Raw genomic sequence first — 14,767 nt, 5'->3', positions numbered from 1 at the left:
AGTCAGTTACAGGAGGATTGGCTGCCAAGTGGCTGCTGCTGTGGAAGTGAAAGGTTAAAATGTCCAATAAATGAGCCCTTATCTGCTCCCTCGTGCCATCAGCTGCATTCCTACAAATGAGCTACAGTTTCTACGTGATTTTCTGAGCGACTCCATCCAAACTTTAACCTAATCTAACCCGAGCGGGTGACATTTTTGTCAATCATCAGACAAAAGGCTCGTCTGAATGCGTGTTCGGCTGTCACTTGATGCACTGCTTGCATTTCATCCGAGAGAAAACATGCCTTTTATTTTGGAGGAATGCTCTGACTGTGTATGGTAATATTTAATCAAGTCCAATTTGACTCGTTATTCAAATGCAATCAGTGTTGACTGGAAATACTCAAAAGGGGGTTTGAAAAGGTAAAAGGCGGAAACAGCACAACCATTCTCTGTGCACATACAATGAGCCACGGGTGGAGATTAACACATGACTTTTGTTGTCTTTTCACATGGAGATGTCACAAACAAGACAGGGGAAAACAGAGGGAGATGGAAGGAGGGGGGGGTGAAGCGCTGAGGGGATGTCGTGCTTTGTGCATGAACTGACACAAGGACTTTGTGACTCAAGACTTGGAAATAAAACATTTTGAGTTATTTCATAAAGGCAGACAAAACCAGCTGTACGCAGCCCCGATAACCCCCCTCCATATTTACGTCCCCCACAATCCATCCATCTCCCAAACGTAAATGCTCCATCTCTCGTTTGACACATCCAACGATTACGGAACGCTCCATTCACATGGTAATCAGAGTGTGCGGATGTGGAAGTGTGTGTGTGTGGATGTTTCTGTGGTGTTCTGGAAAAACGCAGGCCTGAGTTCCAACTACAGCGTGAGGCTGTTTGGAGAGCGACACCTCCTTTACATTGTCATTGTATGGAAAAATCTGTCTCTTAAAGGGAAGGGGGTGTTGGGAAGGAGGCAAACATGAACACATACAAATCCCTGAGCGCACACAATCATTAGTTAGTCATGTGATGTCTGATTTGTCAGCTCAAATCAGATATTTCATATATTTATCCTCCTATTTCAGACAAATCCAATATGTTTAAATTTCTTTAAAAATCCACATGAGCGTGAGAGACGGGCTCCATTTGTGGGGAATTAGGAGAGGCAGTTTATTGCAGGGCCGCCGTCCCACCACTGCAAAGCCTCATGGGAGTGGTATTTATTAATGCACAGCCCCAATGATAAATCGGCCAACCGGGGGAGACAGAGAGAGGAGCGTCCTGGATCGTAGCAGGACTGTCCCTCTAATTTCCTCTTGATTTATGGACGCGATGGCTGGTTAGGCGGCGCGTCATTAATTCTCATGGCCAGGGAGGGTTCAGACGAGGCAGAATGACGGTTTTGGTGATACACGCCGTGTCCAAAACGGGGGTTGAACCCTCGCAGACACACCTGGGGGCCACCTGGGGGCCACCTGAGAAGGAGGCTAACGCAAAGGAGGGCTGCAGTGGAATATAAGACAGCACAGAACTTTTTTCTTTGTGAAATATAAAGATAAATCATTATTCTGGACATAAAAAATGAAATAATAAAATAATAAAGAGAATGCCTTACTGAACAGCTTCTATTATTTAATATTTACACAGTGAAATAATCACTTTAACACATAAATCCGCAATTTAGCATTAATAAGCAGTACATACATATTTAATATAAAGGGTAAAATATCATTTTGGATGCAAAAAACTGTATTCAACTAGTTAAACTGTTTATCATATTGATATATTTTTTTTTTAATATATTAATATTAACATATCTGTATCATTCATATTTTATAATAATGATATTTTATAGTATTAATTTATAATAATGTATTATATATTTAATTATAATTTGTATATTTATACTATTATAAATTAGTATGTTTATTTTATTAAGTTGTCTTTCATCATCTGTTGTGAAACCCTTCACTTATAGATGCCCACAAGAGGAGTCACAGAAACATGTATTCACATTTCAATGTGTTATTAACCATTTTGATTATATACTGTTTAGAAATGCTAAATATGGAGAATTAAAGTAAAGTAAATTAAATTAAAATGTATTTGTATAGCTGCAAATCATAAATTATTTCAAAATACTTTAAAAGTAAAGTTAAGTGGTAGCATATAATCAATTGCTAAAATTATTCAAGTTATATACACAACAGTTCTAGTGTTTTAAATGCTTCTATTTTATTAAAATAAATAAAATATCATTAAAAAACAGCAACACATTAACATACTAGACAGGGAGATTTAAATTATCTAATAACGACCAGTAAAGACTCCAGTGTTGTGATCTATAAGAGCTGTGGCACTAATTAGTCAGTAAGAACATAGACAATAGGCCATTAAAGCACAGATATAATGGACAGGCCCAGTGTTTCATTAGCACAGCTTTCTCTGAAGCTAATTACACTGATGTGAAACAGACTCAAATAGCCGCAGTAGCGTTGTAGCCCAGATTATCAGTGAAAGCCTCATGATGGACTCTGCTCTTTGTATGTTTTCTTACTGAAATCCAACAAAGCTTTAAAGTGTTAATTTCTCAGGCGCTGGAACACACATTGTTGAAACGTGATGAGTTATTACCGGCAATGATCACAGGCGTTTTTTTAAGTGAGGAGCGCCGCATCTCCACTTAAATTTGGTCCTAATTGTTTTGTTTCAGTCTATTAATCTTAAAATGTGACACAGAAGAAAGGATTTCTCCCGTGATGAATGGTGGGACATTCCAATTCCCACTTAATAGCAATTAATTTTCTGATACCCGCACAAGTTTGGCTAGTTTTAATTAGTTTGTTCTCAGGAACAGGGGGAACTTCACCCCAGATTTCCATGAAAGCGGCGTCTGCCTGACTAAATACATTCTCATCAAAGGAAGCAGGGGTGACACTGTCCGACCTTTCTAAGATTCAGTGTGCGTTTAATTTCCTATTTACACTTTAAAATAACTCATTAGCATAAGTCCTCTGCACAGTCCTGAGCCCGAGACAATAACTCATTTAAATAATGTCGGAGTAATAGTTGCAGGTCCTTCCTTGTCTTAGTTGAGCTGTGATTTGATCTATAAATAGTGCAAGTAGGTGTATCGTACAAATGCATTTTAAGGGGTTGAATTCCCTCAGGGGCCACCCATGCTATAATGTGCAGGGAAGCACTCACAACACTTTAAAGTGCAGTCCCAGTAGGTAAGGATGTGGTAGGTGTCTTTTCACCTGCCAGACTAAATTTAGATTTTAACTGCTAATAAACATAGTTTCAATGACTAGTATTGTTATGTTTTTTGGTCATCAAACCTTTATTGATAGGACAGAGTTTGAGCATGACAGAGGGAAAGAGAACAGGGAAGACACGTAATATAATAGCCCCAGAGTTCAAATAAACACATAGTATTAAAACCCATGCAGTAAAAATATATATAGCGGTAGAAATCCTCCTTACTTTATAACTTTTCTATAGTTTGGTTGAAAAACCATCTGTATGTGTTTCATTTATCTGATTGGTGCTTTCACAAGAGTCCATCCCATTTCTAACAATACGATTGGTTAAGGGGCGGGACTAACAAAGAGCGGAGCGGGAGTTTGAGTGCTGTATCTGGGGGAAGTAGCTACGTTAGCGCCCTCTGCTAATGGAGCTAGCAGCTTCCAAAGTAAAACAGATATGAAGATTTGAGTCACTAAAGTAGCCTGACTCACGTGTAAATAGTGTGTTATAAAGCTGTTAAGTGCTCTTTCACTGTTCTATCGTATTATTAACGAGCTAAGCACAACTCTTTGAGCAGTTATTCTTCCGCGTAGCCGTCGGTTAGCATCTCTCCCAGCTTGGTGCTAATGTAGCCACCAGCTTCTGAAGTGAACCAGATATGAAGATTTATGTGTGTTATTGTGTTTCGTGAGCTAAGCACAACTCTGAGCTGTGTAGCCGTCAGTTAGCATCTCTGTTAGCGTGGTGCTAACGGTCGAGCGCCACCAGACAGCGGACCGCGTGACCAGGAAAGCGCGGCTGCACCTCTGGTTACCAGGGAGACCCCAGATCTTCTTCATGACCATTAGAACCGAGGAGGACAGACATTCTGTGAAGACATTCTGCTTTGAGGTACCACACGCACGCACGCACGCTATTCAGTCTTCGTAAAGGTAAAAGGTCGTCTCTTACTTGTCTTGAGTCAGAAAAATAAGGGATTAAACTTTCCTTGATTGATTTTGATGTATTCATTGAAACTTTATTGTCACTGAGCTGCAAACTGCTGTTTTCCTCAGGTAATGAAAACCTGACACTTGCATCTTTATAGTAAGTGCTCATGATCATGAAATACCTCAGACTGTGGCCTACTGACTGTGGGTCAGTTCTGGAACTCATGTCATACTATATGATATATTGAGGAGAATCCATAGTGTGAACCTGTCGTTCTGTCTCCTAGGAGACTTAAAACATGTGTGGTCATGTCCTACGTCGTGTGTGATCAGTGCAGACTTACTCTCCATCGCCTGCAGGTATTCCATGTGCAGGGCACTGGCGCTGGCAGCGCCGGCTGTGGACGCCACAGAAGGGAGCAGGTCGGTTGTGTACGGGCTACGGTGGCCCGCCAGCAGGGCCATGTGTTGGTAGTACTCAGCTGTGGTCAGGCCTGTGTGAGGGGCTGGAGAGAGAGAGAGAACATTCAGGTCAGCCCAGAGGAAACAGGTTAACCACGAGTGGGAGTGACTGATTAGGGTTTGCATGGCAAGAAAACGTTAAAGGAAATGATGGATAGAGAGGAGGTGTAAGAAGAAACGGGAAGAAGGGAGGGAAGAGGAACAACAGAGGGAGGAAAATGATTGGGTAGTGAGAAAAACCTGACAGGGAGAGCACCTGCACCGCCTTATAAACCTGCATTCATTTACATTAGATGATAATCAGCTCAGCAGAACAGTAATGAGCACATTAGCAACACCATCAAGTTAAGCAAAACAGCTGCACAGGGAGCTTCACCTGAAGTGGAGAGCCTCACTGGGGATTAGCAGGATGCTTGCTCAGAGATTACAGTGAGTGTGCATTAGTATTTGATTGATGCATTCACGCCGAGCACGGCAGAACCGATCGTCTTACAATACGATTCTTAAACAGCCTTTTCTCTTCCTCTCACTTCCTTGATATTTTGGAAAGGGTGCCCATGTGTGTGTATATACAGTACGTATATGTGTGTGTGTGTGTGGTAAGAGTATGTGGGCTGACACATCTTTTGCCAGAGATGGTGTTTGTGTGTTGTACACATCGGGGCTGCAGCCTGCAGATATGCAACCTGCTCCTCGACTCTGCTCCTTCAAACTCCAAAAGGAAAACAAAAGGCCTAAATCTGCCCAGATATATCTGCATACATAAAGACAAAGTGAACCATTCTGTCGCCACTTCATCTCCCCTCTCTCTTTCTCAAAATGCCTCTCTTTTCCAAGTCATTCCCTTAGTTATAGAGTGCTGTAAGTCCTTGAACCGTAGCCTAAAAATAAACATCTGGCGGTGGGCTTCCTTATGCAAATATTCTAAGAAAGAGAGAGAGAGGGAAAAGACTAACACTGTGGTTTTTGGATGCAAATATGGAATCGGTTCAGACCCACAGAGTGCAGCAGTTCTTCTTCCCCCCATTTGAAGAAATAAAGAGAAAATAAATGAAGAAACACTGTATGAGGGGATTTCCTCTTAAGGCTGGCCTGTATGCCTGCAATATGCATCATGATTGGTTGAATGAATGTAAGAAAAAAATGTCTAAATTAATTCGATCTGGGTATTATGTCTTCACTGGAAGGAGGGAGCATCTTAATTGTCTCCTCGGTTCCGCCTTAGCTTTGCTTTTGCATTCAGCCATAATGTGGCCCTTTCAGTATCCACGCACAGAAAAGGGCTTTGCGGAATTTTTAAATCAGAAACGCTGGCATCCGAGTGCGATCCTGGGGGCACAGAAAAAAACCAAACAGGGGGGAGTGGGTGAAGGCTGTCAGTGTGGCACTCGACGTGGAGAAGAGACGTGCCTCAGGACTTGGTGAACCACCAGGTGCTCCTTTGGCACAACAATAGGATCAGGGGCGAGACTATACCTCTGAACCCCGTCGCACACAGAAAAGAGGAGTACTGTGAGGGAGGAGCAGGAAAAAAAGATGTGAAAAGCAAATGTGTGGCTGCAAGAGGGTGGCACTAAATCCCACCCACTTTAAATCTCCATTAGATTGTGTTAATTAATTCATCATTATTCAAATGTACTTTTTGGTTGGAGAAAAAAAAAAAAAAACCTTTGCATATTGAAGAAGGAGGCTCCCTGTAAGCGTGGTGATATACTAACAACACAAAAGCTGATGGGTTAATTAATCACCGGATTGATTAAAGGAGTAATTAGGTGCCTCATTCACAATTCACAGCATTATGAACTGAGAGGGGATCGTGTGGTAGGTTGGAGAAACTGTTTTGATTTAAGGCAAGCTGAGACTGGTGCACATTATATTGTGGTAATGGAAAATTGGAGGGTGGAGAGTTCCAGCTTGAACTTATACTTCCTCCTGGCAAAGAGGGGCTGAGTGAGTGAGCCACTTAAGACCTGGATGAGATGGAATCGAGTGCGCTGGTGTCGAGGAAATGCCCCGGCTATCTGTCGTCTCAGGAATACACTCGAGATGAGGGAGCTAAAGTGCGACTCTGCTGCTCAAGTGCCAGACGCTTGTTGGGTGAGGACATGAGGGCTATAACAGGTCATGAGGCCATTTCGAGAGCTTTGTGGTGAACATAGATTTTTGGCAAATAAGCTTAGATCTGCCTGCTTACCTCTGCCGGGAAAGATGTGTTTTCAGAATTGTCTGTTTGTTAGATGTTTTTATTGTAAGCAAGATTACACAGAAACTACTGGAAGGATTATCACAAAACCAAGAATCTTTTATTGGTTTAGTTAATATTGTGAGAGAGGGTGTTTTTCAACATTTTCCCTGCTTTCTCTGAAAATAATTTGTGGATTTTGATGAAAAAAATCTGGCATGTTTAAAGGACCAATATCTATGAATGTGTGAAATTTGGTGCAGCTTGATTGAATTAACGGGGACTGTTGAGTGCCATTCTAATTTTATCTGTTTTGTTGTTGAAGTAGTTTCATTACTTAATGCTAGTGATGTAACGAAAGGATGTTTCTTCGTAGATTATTCTGTTAACTGGTAAATCATTCATTATAAAATATCTGAAAATAGTAGTAAAAAAATAATGCCACATTGATATTCTCAGGTTTCTTGTTTTGTTCAAACCAACAATTTAAAGTAAAATTCTTCAACGTAAAAAATGAAATCTTCACATTTTGAAATCCAGAAATAGATATAAATCTATCAATGTTTAATTAGCTTTTTTTGGTTAAAAAAAAAATCATGGGGAGTTTTTCTTCTACATTTCTAATGTTGATGTTTGGTATCTGTTTTTTCCCTTATGACTTAACAGGTTCTAGTGTCCACTTTAATTGATTTCACAGTCCAAATCCATCTTCAGATCTCAGGAAACAAATGCTCCCTGTAGGACACCATAACAACTCCACCCCCACCCCCCCTGCCAACAGCCAACCCTGAACTTGAATCCAACCCTCCCTCGGTGTGTGCGATGCAACTGTACGTGACCCTGCTGCTCACTGATGGATCCTCCAGAGATCTCTGACATGACTCACAGATCAAAAGGATTAGCCTCCCCCCCAACCTGCACACCCACCCACCCACACGGATTGCGGCACACTCATAATACTCCCAGGCACCCGTTCCCTCACTCAGATAATATCTCAGCAACCCCTGGGTCTTAATAGAGATGGATCTGGTTGCCTCTCACCTGACCTCCTCTGACCTCATCCAGGAATTAAACTGATACAGAGAATCGAGATTCCTTCTAATAGCGATCGAACCTCAGTAATCAATTCCAACAATTATTTTTAAGGGTCTACTTGAGGCTTTGCCGCCCATTTCTGCTCTGCTGAGTTTGTGTGCAGATGTGCATGTGTGTGCATCTGTGTGTGTATCATGCTTTGTGCAACGGTGTATGTTTCACTTTACCATCTGCGGGGCTGAGGCCTCGGGTGGCTGACAGAACGGAGATGGAGGGGCTGCTGTGCAGTGAGCGGATGTAGTCCATGTATGGGTTAATGTAGGGGTGCGGAGGGTGAAAGGGCGACTCCGCCCCCACGGAGGGGTTCCGCTGTGGCGAGATCCGGATGAGGGAGATGTCGGAGAAAGCCGGACTGCCTGCCAGCGAAGGAGGCCTGCAGAGACACACAGAAAAAAATATATATAAAACATGTATTTGTGTTATGAATGTTTTACAAACTCACATGAAATTCCACAGGAAATAGCATGTAATTGCTGTGAAAAATTAAAATTAATTTGCAGTTTAAACTAAGAAAGAAGTGAGGCCTATGACCCAGAAAGCAGATTACCTAAAAACATCATAAAAGACATAAGAAAGTTAAAGCATGACGTCAATCTTCTGTGAACATAATTTTTTTATGTCCGATTATAGCAATCAGACTAACTAATTCACCACATGTGGAACAGTAACGTCTTTTGATTCCTCTCAGCTTTAATGTCATCATTTTGGTAAACTAAACATAAATAATTCAGTTGTCTCTGAGGACTGAACAGGGACATCACGCTCCTTTCATTAGGCCGCACGAGCTCTGAACATCCAGTTTCTACCACACTGGAGCGGTGGTGGCGAGGCCAGACAAATGGACTGTGACACTATCTCTCTGCCTCCATCTGCACAGCAGAGAGGAGAGCGCCGCATTCCAACTGCTCCCTACGCAGACATTTCCTCCGATCAAAGGCAGCTTTCACCACTGCGTCTTAATCAGAGCGAAACGTAAGACCGAGCTCACCGCTGGCCAGCGCCATGACAAGCAACGCTACACCACTTTACTCAGATGACTTCAAACTTGGCTTTGAGCTGAGGCCGTGTACAGAAATGGACACAGTGTCCGTCAGCAAGTCTCACACAAGATTTTCCTTTAAATGGATAATATGAGCACATTGGGCTATTCTCTTTATCACAAAACCTTTACTGTGAATTGTCTCTATTGTATGAGATGTGAAATAAAGTTGAGAACAATCAGGAAAACTTCTTTGGAGCCAAGTTTGAGATGAACTAATTCGTCTCCCTTCTTATAATTGGCTAGGAGGGCTAGGAAACTTCATAATGATGGCCTTCACCACAAAGGCCTTCCCCTGAGGATGTGGAGAAATCCACATATCAGCCAGACATTAAGAGGCTAAGAGATTAGACTGAATTAGCCCCTCCACTTCTCTATGGCTCCCCTGTGGACCAGTCTACTGTGACAAAAGACCCCAGGAGAAGGAGAGGATGAGCGAAGGAGGGAGGGAGAGGAAAAAGTAGGGGTTTAAGAGGGAGGTGGAGAAGGGTGAGAAAAGAGACGAGAGCGGGGAATGAAGAGTGAGAGACCTGGCCCAGAGTTTGTCTCACAGTGACCTTGAGCAAGGCGAGGGGAGCGGAACAGCCCAATTACAACCTCCACCCCGTCCCCTGATCCCCTACCGGCCTTTCGTCCCTCCATTTCACAGCCGCCCTAATGAAAGAGCTCAGACCAGGGCCAGTAATGAGCACTGAGGAGCAGAAACAACACACACACACACACACACACACACACACACACACTTTGAGGACAGACACAGTTACACACAGACATACAAACTTCGTCTTCTGGAGACTTTCTGTAATTAGGCCAAAGGGGCTGTGGGACAATTTTAAAGGCTTTCACTGAGTTCAAGCGAGTGACAACATGTCTCATGGTGATGCTGGAGCAGGTGGAGGTGAAAAATGGTCCTGAGCGGTTTCTCAGTAAAAGCCTCGCTGTGAAATCGTGCAAAGGTGATGGATTAAGGGAACGCATCTGACACTGCAACACAATGATTGTAGTAATTTTTTCCTGCGTCCATTCGATCAGTGTTTTTCTGCACGTCCGCTCTCAACAAAACCCTCATGGGAGCTGTCTTACTTCCTCCACACCTTGCAGGCCAAGCTGAGGGCAACTCTGAACTTCAAAACAGGTGTGTGTGTGTTTTTGATAAGAAAGTCATGTGCTCGCATGCCACCATTGCGTGCCTCATTTACACACATCACACACAGCTGCAGAGTGACACTGACTTTGATATCAACATGGCTAAACCAAGCACGTACACACACACACACGTGAAAACGTCATGACAGAAGACGAGAGGAAAAAGTGAAAATAGAAGCAGGAATCTCATAACCATATCCTGCAATAACTTTTCAATGAAAAGCCTGAAATTTCCAGACGTAAAAGGCAAAGTATGTGGGACAAATTTTTCTTTGTCCCTGAAATGGCTGCATGTGACGTTTTAGACATTTTCAATAAAGAAATAAGAACCCAAGAGGAAAGGTAAAAAAAAAAATCATGACTTCTTTTCCTCGTCTGGCCGTCCACAGGCCTGTTTGAGGGGAGCCAGACGCCGGCTCCGGCTGCCATGACACTGATTAACCCTGTCATGTGTTGGCTGCGTCTCTCTTCACTGACCCTGGCTAAATGCCTCTGCTTTTCCTTGTTTTCCCAATTAACTTAGTGAATAAGAACAAAGCTCTACTGGCAGGCTGGGAGTACTGAAAAAAAGGGGAAGTGGTAAGAAAACTAAAAGAAACGAGAGCACACACATGTTGTTGACTGGTGGTTAGAGGGTGCCAATGCAGGGTAGAGGGAGATTTGAGCAGGCAAGAGGGTAAGAAAAGTTTGAAAAGAAGTGGAGAAGTGGAGAGAGGTGTGGAGGGAGGGCGACAGAGAGGCAGACCATGAACGGTAGTCAGGAAGCAGGAGTGTGACGATATGAATTGGGAGGGAAGGGCGGACAGAGAAGCGTTAGGATAGAGGGCGAGTTGGAGAGGGAGGAGAGAAAAAGAGGTCTCCGGGGGTGCAGAGCCAGGTGTGAGGGGATTTGAGGAGGACAGCGTAGAGATGGATGGTTTAGAGGAGAGAGGGAAAAACCAAGAGAGGGTCCGATCCTCCGTGTCCAGCCGCTCTCTGCATGGCCGTGATCGTCTTAGCATCTGCCAGCATGCATTAATCAACATGACGAAAGGAAGTAATCTGACAATGCGCAGTGTGTGCGTGCAGGAATGTTCGGCCTGTGTTTGTGTGTGTGTGTGTGTACGCGCTCATGTTCAGGGAGGTGTGTGCCAGAGACGTAGCGTCTTAGTTACACCTGATTTGAGATTTACATCAAAGCTGTACCGCAGGGTTTTGCAGGCTTCTTCTTACTGTGGAGAAAAACTTTCCCCTCACTCCGCTACTTCCCTTTGTAGGTTTTATAATTCCTGCTAACCCTCAGAGAAGGCATTCTGCAAACAGGGCACGAGGAAAAGCCGGAGCTCCTGACATATGGAAGCCATTTCCTTTCACGTGGCCTCGCTTAAACCAGTCAGCGCCTCTTTAAAGACATTGCATGTTTACACGGGGCGGTCTGCGGATTTTACACTGTCGTCTCATTTTCACCGAGTGTAAATATCCCCCCCTAAAGATTTTGAGGTTTCATGTCGGGGTGTGTGTTCATGTAAACAGGCCTTGAAACTTTGTTTGGAACAAGGTTATATCAACACTAATAATTTTTCTGGGTGAATGCTGCAGTAGAAACACACAGTTGTGGCGAACACACTGACGACTTCATTTAGGACAGAAGGACAGAAGGTATCATTGTGGTGCAGCACTTAGACCCGGTGGTATTGACACAGCGGTCGGCTAAAACAGGATATGTGCTGTGCAGAATACTTTTAGCTCAAGCGTGAAATGGCTGCGCGTGAAATAAAATGAACATTTCTTGATGTGTGCTCCACAGAAGGATACAGGAAATTGGCAAGTCTAAATTCAATAAACCAGCAACTGTGAATGTTCACGGAGCGTCATATTTTTTTATCTGATGCTGCCGGACTGGTCCGGTTGAAAAAGAATAAAAACATCTGAGAGTCAAAAAAACTCCAACAGAAATTAGATTAAACCCAATCATTTTATTTGGACAGTGCGGTGTGTGTCACATTTAGTCTCAATAAAACGTTACCAAATTGATAGTGAGATTTTTGAGCGACTGGTCTTATGGACAGATGGAAACATTTATCCTCTTCACTAAAGTGGCCGCTCTCCAACACGCAGCCAAAGAAATGTGAAATGTGGATAATGTGGCTTTAATTGTGGGAAACAATGACTTCACATACTGTGAGTCAAGAAGTCACCAAATGTTTTGACTTCATCTTGGTAATAATTAACATTTACTGTTGACGGATGGATTGTTGGGACATAGACACAATAAATGAATAGACAGCCTTTATATGGTGCTTAGACTTGACTCTACGGGCTTTACAGTACAAGTCACTGGATGACCCGCTCTACCTCATGAGCCCAACACTTTCATGTTCACAACCAGCTACTGCACCGGGCATCTGACTGTTGCCTAAAGGATCCTATGGAGACTTCATATATATTTATATATATACTCTTTAACCACTAACCAACTTTTATGTTCTCAACTCAACAGCTGTGTTAGGTTTTACATTGGCGTTATGGTTTAACTGTTGAGTGGGCAACTGCAAAGACGGTCTAGTATTAACCAAATACTGGCAAAGTGGTACAGAGACCTGTGTGACTTGCAGAGCAAATCCTCATCGAACTGGGAGTCAGAGCAAAAACATCTGTGTTAGTGGTTGTGAGTTGCTTCAAGTAGCAGTAAGAAAAAAGTACAACCCAGGTTGACAAAATAACCCTATTGCAGCCGGGTTGTGCTGTATTTTAACATGATTTTTAATGGAAGGCTGTACAGCAACACAGGTAGAACTGCCTCTTCTGACACATTGTGCCTGTGGCCACAAGGGGCTGAGTGAGGTGGGAACTGAGGTTTCGGAGGGCGCCAGGATCATTCAGGTGTCGGCTGCTCTCCTGACCGAGGCTGACGGCATCACACGCTCACTCCCCCACCAAACCTCACCTCGATCTCACCCCCTTTATAGAAACCTCTGCTCCCGCGCCACTGCCAACCCTCTAACCCACCCAGCCACAGGGCTGCCATCGCTCTGAAAGCCTAAACCAGAGAGGAGGAAGAGAGGGGCTCCTGACAGCGGAAACAGAAGCACTTTAAAGCTCCAAACCCTTTCAGTGAGATCAAACGGCCACAGGAACAGAGCCAGCTGAGTCCCAGAGAGAGGAGAGGGAGCTGAGACAAGAGACAGAGAGACGAGGAGACAGACAAACAGAGGGAGGTAGATATAGACTCTGGCTTCTTAATGATTCAACAGGGAAAAAAATATTCATTAAGTTCAGCTGCTGAAGCACATTCCAATGACTTCCAATGACTTTACAAGTTAGTAATGATAATTACAGAGCAGCTTAAATTCCACTTAGTTTTATATTCAGATCCAGTGTCCATGTCATGACCTCTAGATAGCAAACACTTCATTCAACACATCTGTTTCCAATAATCGAGAGTTTTTCAGAAAAGTGGATACACTTAATATGACGCAACGCACATGGTGAATAAAGATTTTAAAAAATGCTGACATATGATCGTCATGTCATAAATATTTCAGTAGCATGACTGACACACGCCTGTTTGCCTACAATGTTAAGAACTTAAACTCTTTTCGACGGTGTGCTTGTCTGTGTAGCTGATCACACAGTACAGGTGTTACTGACACATTTGTCTGTTTCCGCTGTCAAACGGACGAGTGATTTGATTATTCTCAGTGTTAGCAGGAGGAATTTATGATCAAATGTCGGCAAAACAATCTTCCTCAAGATTGACGTAGTAGTTTCTTTTAGAGCTTTCAAGCAAATCACACGGTCTTCATCTAAAGATAGATTTTACTCGGAGCTGGATATGTCCAAACTTTCTATCATCAGCAGCAATTTGAGGAGCTTTCAACTTTGTTGGTTTAAAAAAAAAAAGTTTGCCAGATGGATTTATGGTCGACGCAACAGGTATCTATCTTATTTCTGATACCTACGTTACCTGCAGTGACTAATTTTACACATGATCCAGTTGCATGAACTTTTGTCAGGCATTGATGAAAACAGGACACCTCGGTAAACACGCTAATCTCTTCTTATTTTCTTTGGCAGTCTAAATACCGACACTGCACCTTTTCTGACGCCACGTCATGACAAGCAGCGAACTTCCGGGCATTGGCGAGTATTAAACCCTGAAGGTTTGTGTACTTTTCTTGGGAACATGACACAACCGCTATCCTTTCTTCGTATTGTGCAAGGTGCAACACTTGCAAAAACTCCCCTACTAGCAATGGGAAAGGAGTCAGTTGGCCTTTTATGCCCACAAGTTTTGGTGTAAAAGAGGAATTGGTGAACTAGAGTAACCCGTGCTGACGAATCACAGTCTTGTACTAGTCTCCATGTTATCTCCATAGTTTCTGTGGCCCCAATGTTTTATATCCAAGGGGGAGGTGCATGTCAGCAGTGGTGTATTCTAAGTAGTATTTTGTGAGACTCGTAGTTTGTTGTCCCTGCGCTCTGGATTTCCTCCCCTTCGCTTTGAGCTTTTCTTCTGGGCCGGGCAGAGCAGACCATGCACGGACCTGGCAGGGCACGGTGAGGTTGCCAGGCATTCACGAGAACTATGCCCCCCCACCCTCCCGACCAGCGAGGGCTCTGTGTGACCCACGGACATCAAAGGGCCTGGCGGGTTCAGGGGGTGGGGAAAACTTTCTATTCATGGTCCCATCAAG

The 14,767-nt window shown here is 43.4% G+C and overlaps 1 protein-coding gene across 1 annotated transcript in view; it reads right to left on the bottom strand.

Moving 5' to 3' along the window:
* gli3 (GLI family zinc finger 3) overlaps positions 1–14,767 on the bottom strand; it is a 93,052-nt gene that overhangs the window by 18,075 nt on the left and 60,210 nt on the right. The window contains exons 5-6 of the mRNA XM_035142850.2: positions 8,074–8,279; positions 4,512–4,673 (exon numbers count right to left, since the gene is read on the bottom strand). Coding sequence (XP_034998741.1) covers positions 4,512–4,673; positions 8,074–8,279 — 368 coding nt within the window. The remainder of the gene's footprint in view (positions 1–4,511; positions 4,674–8,073; positions 8,280–14,767) is intronic.

The sequence above is a fragment of the Hippoglossus stenolepis genome, chromosome 19 (assembly GCF_022539355.2).
Source record: "Hippoglossus stenolepis isolate QCI-W04-F060 chromosome 19, HSTE1.2, whole genome shotgun sequence".
Classification (NCBI taxonomy): Eukaryota; Metazoa; Chordata; class Actinopteri; order Pleuronectiformes; family Pleuronectidae; genus Hippoglossus; species Hippoglossus stenolepis.
This window is presented reverse-complemented; position numbering and strand designations above follow the sequence as displayed.